General features: G+C 42.5%; 1 protein-coding gene across 1 annotated transcript; it reads right to left on the bottom strand.

The window, feature by feature from the left end:
- Positions 1–209: 209 nt before the first annotated feature.
- Positions 210–4,783, bottom strand: LOC139478982 (Krueppel-like factor 10). Its single transcript, XM_071261704.1, has 4 exons — positions 4,648–4,783; positions 3,211–3,443; positions 2,067–2,848; positions 210–1,127 (listed from the first exon to the last, which is right to left on the bottom strand). The coding sequence occupies exons 3-4, from the start codon at positions 2,203–2,205 to the stop codon at positions 850–852; spliced, it is 417 nt and encodes a 138-aa protein (XP_071117805.1). The 5' UTR covers positions 2,206–2,848; positions 3,211–3,443; positions 4,648–4,783; the 3' UTR covers positions 210–849.
- Between the last annotated feature and the right edge of the window lie 5,167 nt (positions 4,784–9,950).

The raw sequence follows: 9,950 nt of genomic DNA, 5'->3' as shown, positions 1-9,950 counted from the left end.
TAGAGGCAAACAGACTTATATCAGGCTAGGTGTCAAACCCACTTGAGTCTGACTTATTTGATAGGCATTTAGAAGTTGGAGTACTAAGTAAGGATAAGAATTTATGGATGAACAACTTCTTTATTACAAGTAAGAGCAACATTTCGGTATAGGTTCAAACGGTTGATAACAGTATTACTACATTAGAACCAACACCGAAACGTTGCTCTTAATTGTAATAAAGAAGTTGTTCTTCCATAAATTCTTATCCTCACTTGAGTCTGGATTCACATATTTGGAATAGACTGAATTGTTGAAGAGCTCCTTTTTTGAAAGTTTTAAAAAGTAAAAATACTTAACATCCCCAGCAGATTTTATTAAATTTCAAATCTTACTTGAACATGTAAGGGGAGTTATTTGCAATTATATTTCAAAATACAGCCATGACAATCTTAGAATTGAATTTTCTTTTGAAAGTTAAGTGTAAGCCTCTGACCTTTATGATGAGAACTACAGCCATTTTTTCTACAAAGCCTGCGACTTTAATTAACACTTCATACATGATGTATATGCAGTGCACATGGCTGGGGAAACAATAGCAGAAGTATATTCATGTACCCTGTGATTAACCCATGTCATGCTGACTAACCCATGTCGTCCTGGAAAATGTCAGGGTTAAGAATAAGAACATTTAATAATAAATAGACCTGTGTTCCAGCCTCACACGCTTGTCGTACTTGTATGTTGTTAGGGGAAACACATGTTCCACCAAAGTCACAGAGACAGGCAAGACAAGCACAAAGACATTGAAAGACTTGAGGGTTGAAGGAGCACAAACTTTGTTCATAGTTCACGGCCTGTGTGTAGCTCTCAGACACCATCAGTATCTGAGGGGCTGGACAAAGCCGGGGTGTTTGGGATACAGTCTGATGACTTGGACGACTCTGTCTGCCAGCTGGGAACTTTCTTGTTGGCGGAATGGCGCCGTAGATGTTTGGCAAGGTGGTCACTTCTCATGAACTTCCTGTCACATTGTCCACAGCCGAAGCGTTTCTCTCCGGTGTGAGTACGTTTGTGTCGAGACAACTCGTCTGATCTTGCAAATTTCCGACCACAACTGTCCCAGTCACAACCGTACGGCTTCTCACCTGAAAGAACAAAAGGACATATCAGCAGGGGAAATAAAACACCTGCAGGGTCAGAGGACATGTCAGGAGGGAAATAAAACACCTGCAGGGTCAGAGGACATGCCAGGAGGGAAATAAAAACACCTGCAGGGTCAGAGGACATGCCAGGAGGGAAATAAAACACCTGCAGGGTCAGAGGACATGTCAGGAGGGGTAATAAAACACCTGCAGGGTCACAGGACATGCAAGGAGGGAAATAAAACACCTGCAGGGTCAGAGGACATGTCAGGAGGGGAAATAAAACACCTGCAGGGTCAGAGGACATGGCAGGAGGGGAAATAAAACACCTGCAAGGTCACAGGACATGCCAGGAAGGGAAATAAAACATATGCAAGGTCAGACAGGACATACCAGGAGGGGAAATAAAACACCTGCAGGGTCAGAGGACATGTCAGGAAGGGAAATAAAACACCTGCAGGGTCAGAGGACATGTCAGGAGGGGAAATAAAACACCTGCAGGGTCACAGGACATGTCAGTAGGGGAAATAAAACATTTTCAGGGTCAGAGGATATGCCAGGAGTGAAATAAAACACATGCGGGGTCAGACAGGACATGTCAGCAGGGGAAATAAAACACCTGCAGGGTCAGACAGGACATGTCAGCAGGGGAAATAAAACACCTGCAGGGTCAGACAGGACATGTCAGCAAGGGAAATAAAACACCTGCAGGGTCAGACAGGACATGTCATGTCACCAGTTACCATGAGCAACAACTCACTTAGCAGACATTTTTCCCTAGTGTTGTACACTATCAACTTTTTATCAACAGTTAATTCCATGTTATCCTTTTCCCACTGAGAAGATTTCCTAAGCTTGTACCACACAGCTCGCCCAGAACTTAGAGAATACCTTAACCGCTGCCCTTCATTCAGCTAATGGGTGTACAACTCGGGTACATACCTGTGTGTGTTCTGACGTGTGCCTTGAGATGAGAGCTCTTGAAATAGGTCTTATCACAGCCACGGAAGATACATTCGTGTGTTCGCCGTCTCTTGCCGTCACCAAGACCTGCCTCCTCAAATCGGTTTCCAGACTGCATCACCACAGGATGAGGCGCAATTGGACAAAAAACTGTCCACTTTAGTCGTCTGTTCCTTTCTGGGCCCTGCACTTTGCTGGTTCAACACAAACACCTGTACAATGGAAGGCATGGTGGGAACAAGCCTGCCGTCAACGCTTGTCAGAACAATCGGCACCCTCGCCCCTCCTGAAGGGGTGGACGAACAGACCGCAGGGGGACAAGCTGTGCAGATTGCAGGGGGACAAGTTGAGCAGATTGCAGGGGGACAATTCGGCTTGCAGCTTTTGGATATCAAGGGATTCCTGTCACACAGCACTGGACTTGTTTCGGCCATCGCTGGGAGGACACATGGCAAACACGGAGGACTTGCAGCAACTGTGGTCATTGGTCTATGACTAGCTTCTGGAGGGGAGGAGGTCGATGGTGTGACGTGGGTTGGCATTCTTGGTGGGTAAGCACATGTAGTAGAGTCACTAGGTGGGTTTGTTCTTTTCTGAGACAGGTTCATGGGCTGATCTGTGCAATGCACAGCAGATGGGTTCCTGTGGAGAGATCTTGGTGGAACGATGACCGACACATGTCGGCTTAGGGAGGCAGCAGCTGGCTGCACTTCCTGTGATGATACAGATTCCAACCTCATCGAACTGTCACCAAGCAATAACTGAAATAACAACATGAAACATATATTAATGGTTCAGTGATCAGTATACATTTAAGGTTGGAACAGTTAGTAGTTTCATTTGAAAAATTGTCATGAAAAGAAAATCTGCATCTCCTCTCTAGAACTTAAAATAGCCATTTTTCTGTAACATTGAGGATATCAAAAGTTCATAGCCCATGCACTAGACCAATATGCTTCCTTTATAAGCCACTCATGTCCCCCCCCCCCCCCCATGGTGTTTATGTTTAAAAAAAAGTCTTTTTCTCTCTCCTCTGCTATATCAAAATTTACCGACAATCTGAATAACACATGTTCAGTTTTCAATAATTCAATTGTTTATATACACACAGAAGTAAAATTACCCTGGCTAATTTTGATTCCTTCCTGTAGCTGAGAATCTTCATTTCCTGGTCATCATGACATGGCGACCTTGACCCTTCTGAATGTGGTGGGGTCATGACCCCAAGATAAGGGTCATCATCAGACTCCCTCTTCCTCTTGCCTCCCATTGCAAGGAGTGTTTCCACAGCATCTCTCTCCCCAGGGGGTCCTGGCATGATGTCTGACTAGGGCTTCGCAGTACCATGTCTTTATCCTGAAAAAAAACACATTCAATATATTCAGGAAACGAATATGAATCGTTATGAAATACATAATTAACATTCACTTGAGATCATTGATGGTTTTCATGATTATGGTGAATGGGATTGCACGAAGACGGTCGTAAAGCTTCGTCTGAGTAATTTCGTAACATATTGGACTATCAATGTGAAAAGTCAAGGGCTTTTTTCTTAAATATTAATTATTACATAACAATTTATTAACATTATCGTTTGTGCGACACATTCCCACATGTTGGTTACCTTCATTGGTGAAACGAGTGACAGACACATCTCAACGCGAAAATAACCATGCACCTGTTTATGCCTACTCGATCTACCATATCGTCAAAGTGAGATGCGCGTGTTAAGCTTTTATATCCCAAATGTCATATTTCTGACGCAAGTCCCGTTCAAAGTTCGACAACTGAGGCTACTACTTGAGCGAGCACGTGTTCAGTGTGTGTAAAACCTTCCAAATATGGTGCGCAAGGTCGCGCTCATAACAAAGAGGCGTTTACTTCCGGTTTCCGTGTGCTTTCAAAATAATCAACATAAACATATGGAAATTTGTGATAAACATTTCTAAATAACATGGATAAGGGTAACAGTCTATTATGTTACAGTATGGGCCAGAATGTTAAGAGATAGTATGAAAAAAAGTATCCTAGGCAGCTAAATCGCGTCGAGTCGATGCTACGGCTGAGTGGCCACACCTATCAACAAGTCACGACCATCTCACGCGGTGAGTGCATGCACATGTACGGTCGGTGCAGAGACGCTGACATCAGGAGAGATGGTAATTGTAGTCACGCCGACACAGAACCTTCCATACAACCAATACAAACCAAAAATTCTGTCTCAGGACTCAAACTGAATGTGTTTCGGATCCGAACAGTGTAAAGCTGTCTTTGTTTACAAACAAAGCTTATAGGTCCTACAGTTTTGACTCAGCAACAGCCGACAACTGATTTGTAACTCACAAGTGGGTCATATTATTTTAAGTCCTAAAAATTGTTCATTCGATTAGGTTTACTACCAAATGTGTTTTCTTTCAATACCTTTTAATAGAAAAAATGATCAAGCCAGCTCCCAAGATTTCGGACAGCTCACTGCCGAGGTCGCTTATCGATGTCGTCAGGAAATAAGGGTAACACTGGAGTTTTTTATGACGAAATACACGACTAATATAATACTTACTGTGATATACGCCGGTGGGGTGACTGGTGGTGATGGTGGGTATGAACATATATCCTCTCGCATTTTCGTTTATTTCTATCTGGCTCCGATCAAAGGCCAATTTGCATCTTCTATGACTGTACGAACTACGCTCACATTCAAGGCGAGGGCGGGGAACAATAAACCAATCAAAAATGGGGGCACGGTTCGGCCAGCCAATCAGCATTCATCTATCATGTGATCAGCTAGTGACTTTGCTGTCCATGTGCACGTGGCCTTGTGATGGCAATGGCATGTCACACAGTTCTCGTCGCCAATGTTTACATCAGAACTCGCACGCCGCTGGTCAACAAGACTGGTACCACAAGTGTTAATGTGCTTCTAAACTATGTATAGATGTGTCTGAGAAAGAAATTAACTGAATGTGTCAACCCTTATGCTCATAAAATGTATGAATTTAATATTTTTTTAAACATTCGACAATTTAAGTCAGATTAATAAGTCGTGCTTTTATGAAAATCTGATGTCAAGGTAATTCTGTTATCATTCGGTGGTAAACAGAAAGTGAAATTGACATGACAGTATTGGGTAACTGACATTGACGTGAACAGATCTCCGCGCTGCGCTGCTGTTCACAGCACGCGGAGCACGTGATTCAGGGCGCCGTGATACTCGATCGCGGCTTGAATAAATTAACTGACATAATCTGTCTGGAGTGTGTAATTGCTTCAAAGGTCACATCAAACACGTTACGACGTCAGCGCTATTTAATTCGTTCAATGTGCTGTCTATATTTGACACTACGTAATCAATGGGCGTGGACTGCTCATGTGACAAACAAGGTCGATCATGTCAATTTCAAGTTATACCTTTTTATATAGATCTACTGAATGTAAGAATGTCTCTGTCACATAGCTGTCAGCATAGGCGCTCTACATTTGAAGTGGAATGATATAAAATCGGTAAATGAGAATTACAGACCAATTGATCGCGCATTAAAAAATGCTATCCAAGTGCTATAGTGTAAGTACGAGCCAATTGGCAAGGTAGCTTTTGCTAAACATACACCACCACCCCCCCCACCCCCCCCACCCCCCCCACCACACCCCACCACCCCACCACACCCCACCACACACACACCCCCACCCACCACCACACACACTCACACACACACACACACACACACTAGACAATTAACATTCAGACAGCGACATTCATTCACTCACAATCGCTCATTTTGAAGGAATTATATCTTGTCGGATTGTTATAGTTTGTGATAAGACCTACGTAAGTTTTGAGCAAGGAAGTGTGCATGCACCCCTTCGCGATGAACTGCACGTACGTCGCCGCGCACTGGGTCAGTATGCTATCAACAACACGCTCCTCCAAGGCAGGCACGTACACCATCCCCGACACGTCAACCTGTTCACGCTAATACAAATGTGATCAATATTGGATACACTTTCACCTGCATGCTGGAAAGTGCACCAACAACTTGATCGATCTAAACATGCAGATGCACATATATAGAAATGAAAAGTACATGACGAAATCCAGGTCTGTAGGAGCAGGTGTTCAGTATTTGATAAAAACATAACCCTGAAACACTTTGGACTACGCTGGAGTCGTTGAGTTGTCTATTCACAACAAAATAAACTCACACACATTATGCGCGTTCCACAAAAAATACACGACTTGTCTATACTCACCAGGGGCGGTCGGGTAGCCTAGTGGTTAAAGCGTTCGCTCATCACGCCGAAGACCCGGGTTCGATTCCCGACATGGGTACATTGTGTGAAGCCCATTTCTGGTGTCCCCCGTGATATTGCTGGAATATTGCTTAAAGCGGCGTAAAACCATATTCACTCACTCACTATACTCACCAAACGAGCTTGTTCATTTCCTCTGTGACATCAGCCCCCCCCTCCCCCCCCCCCCCCCACACACACACACATCCACACACACACACACACATCCCGACCCCCCTCCACCCACAGTAGCATGGTCCATCTAGATGTTGGGTTTCTTATCTTTTAACCGTCAGTATATTGCAACAGGATTCAGTGTGCAATGGCGAACGACAATTTAAAAAAACCAAGAACAAACCATTAAGTGGTAGTGATATCTGCAGCTCCGTAAGACGGGTCATCTTCACACTGATTCAGGCCATAGCAACGCCCTCAACGCCCTTATCTTATCATAAACAAACATCCACTGTGTCCGTTCTGTGACCATGTAGAGCCACATCATGTTGAATGACGCGACTGCGAACGTCTCCAATATAATTTACATATCTACACAAAATAATGATTGCTTTCAAGATGTTTTTTACACGAAGAGGCCCTGGCTTTAGACATTACTATATTGTGCATTGAAATATTGTGTATTTCAGGTAGCTAACGCTCGTGCGAAGTAGCTGAATGAAGTTTAATTCCGACCTCACAACACGTTTATATTTTCAATTAAATTAAATTCAGTTTTTTGTTTTAAATTAAGGCCATATGACCCATATTACATACATGTATATGTTACAGTTATATTACATTGCTCATGTATCATGGTATTGGATAACATTTCATTTCCGTTCTTATTTTAAATACAATACATATATTTTGACAGTTGAAATATATTCTCAAGTATTTCACAATTAATTATAGACATCAAATAAGCGAGGGCTTGGTTTTTTGTTAAAATTTTACAATGAGTACGTGCATCGGTGTACAGAGGACAGACAAAACAAACGTGCTTTTCATCATCTAGACATTTACAGTGCGAGCAGAGAGAGTCTTCATCAGCGCCATTACGTTGACCTTCACGTACGTTTTTAACACCAGTAGAACAGTATTATATATCCACTTCTATATTTTAACCAGGCCTTTCTGTAATTAAGTACATTATAATTTTGGACATGCGATTCAAACTGAAGTTCTGATTTCTAGGAGGAATAAAATGTAAGTGACCGTTATATATTATATTTTATTATCTCTCTCTCTCTCTCTCTCTCTCTCTCTCTCTCTCTCTCTCTCTCTCTCTCTCTCTCTCTCTCTCTCTCTCTGTGTGTGTATATATATATATATTATGTCTTTGTCATATACATGTATTTAAACCGTCCGGTAAAAGAAGGCATGCCCCTATGTTGGATGGTGGCTAAGACAGACAAGAAATGGTAATTCGATGGTGATGTATTTGATACGGATGACGCGGTTGTGTTTTAGGCCGCAGTGGCGTCTTGATAATTATAGCAAACAGTGTTTCATAATCCGAACTGTGGCTGAGTGTTAATCATATTCTGCACATAGTCAGCGTGTATCTGTGGACATTTAACATGCGCCACTTAACTAATGTATTTTCTGTCCGTCCATATGACCAAGGTCAGGCCCACGGCTCTTTCAGATGGAAACACTAAAAATATATTACAACATTCTACCTGGTCATATGTCAGTTTGTATAAAAAAATTGGAGTTTCTGTTTTCCGAATCCGACATACATACGCTGTACATGCCATGCTTGCTGTGAGGGACGACTATGCTTGTCGTCAGAGGCGACTAACGGGATCGGGTGGTCAGACTCGCTGACTTTAGTTGATGTCATCTAGACTGTCTTACAGACCCTGATACAAATATATATCAAATACAGTCCATGCAAGTCTATAATGTTTGGCAAGTCTAGAATATGAAAATGAAGAGAGTCACTGGGCTCCCTTTTATCATATGTTTATTAAGATAACTGAACAACTGGTTTTTCTGTACGATATGTTCATGTCAGAGACTAGATGTTAGTCTACATGTCATCGTATCCCAATTGCGTTGATCAATGCTCTTGATGTTAAGCACTGGATTGTCTGGTCCAGACTCGAGTATTTACTGTCCGTCGTGATATAGCTGTAACATTGCTGAGTGCAGCGTTAAACAACAAAGAATATATAACGCTGGATGGTTCGTTCATCGAACCGCGAACCCTGAAATCTGTTCCCAAAATGGTTTCAAGTTGTGAAGTCAAAATGATAACTACATGTAGGCATTGCCTTCTAATGACACATGTAACAATAGAGAATTTGTACAAATAATAAACCTACCGGAAAAAACCCGTCTCGAGTTGTAACTGAATTCTGTCCTGTGTTGGCGTAGCTGGTGACGCTCAGATCGACGCCCTGCGTCAATACAAATGGGACTCAAAGTGGACACGACCAGAAACAACAAGCGACCATGTCTTTTAACAAGGCTAATGAAATTCTTGACATTGTTTCGGTGTAATCTGAATCAGCCATGCCCACTGTCGAGGTGAGCAGTTGCGTGATGCTGAATAGAACCAGTCTGACTCATCATCGTCTTTCGGACTACGATGAGTGAGTGAGTATGGTTTTACGCCGCCTTTAGCAATATTACAGCTATATCATGGCGCGGGACACTAGAAATGGGCATCACACTTGTACCCATGTGGGGAATCGAACCATGGCTTTCGGCGTGACGTGCGAACGCTTTAACCATAAGGCTACCCGACCGCCCCTGTGCAACGATGAGGGTGAAATGAATCGTTTTAATTTGAACGTGTGTAGCTTGATTTGCCAGAAGCATTATATATCTGTAGTGCCAATACAAACGTTTATAAGGGACAATATTAGTCCTGCACCATAACCGTGGAATATATTTATTTTATGAAAAAAAACAACCTAGAAATGCATACAAAAGCAAGTTTAGCCAGCTCAAGCTAGCTCTATTCCACATAGGGAATTGTTTTTATTTTTAGAGTCAAGAAGGATATTGTGTAATATAAGATTTCAGAGACTAAACGTTAGTCTAAAGGGACTGTCAGAGTGCCGCTAACTGATTGTTTGCTTGATAACCTAGAACCGTTTCAAATATTCTTATTTTGTTTCAGGCGCAAATGTGTTGAATATTTGTCTCCAATTACGATTTTATCAAAAACGTTGTTCATTCTACTAAAATGGTGGGTCGGTTGCCATGGCAGCATGCAGCGCCATCCGTCGTTTGATTGTTTTCGAAGTGTCTGACACGTGGGAGGTTGTTGTAGAAACTTACCGATAATATTTGTATTACGATATAAATTGAAACCTTCGTCATAAACCGCCAGTTCCACACAAAAGTCTCATCCAAGAAATACTCAATAACTATGGTGGCTGATTGGGGCCATTCCAATATCACCCTGAGATATCCCCGCGATTCGTCGTTACTTCTGGCAATGAGTGGCATGGCCATGCATTCTATGTGAAAACCCCAGTCTAATATACCTGTACCAGGTGTGTATACTGATACGACTCACGAACCCGTGAAGGTCCGGGTTGGAATAGGTCTTCAGCAACACAT

Source organism: Haliotis cracherodii, unplaced genomic scaffold, assembly GCF_022045235.1.
Source record: "Haliotis cracherodii isolate W230 unplaced genomic scaffold, xgHalCrac1.p SCAF_4, whole genome shotgun sequence".
Taxonomy (NCBI): Eukaryota; Metazoa; Mollusca; class Gastropoda; order Lepetellida; family Haliotidae; genus Haliotis; species Haliotis cracherodii.
Note: the sequence above shows the minus strand (reverse complement) of the source record. Positions and strands in the feature narration are given on the sequence as shown.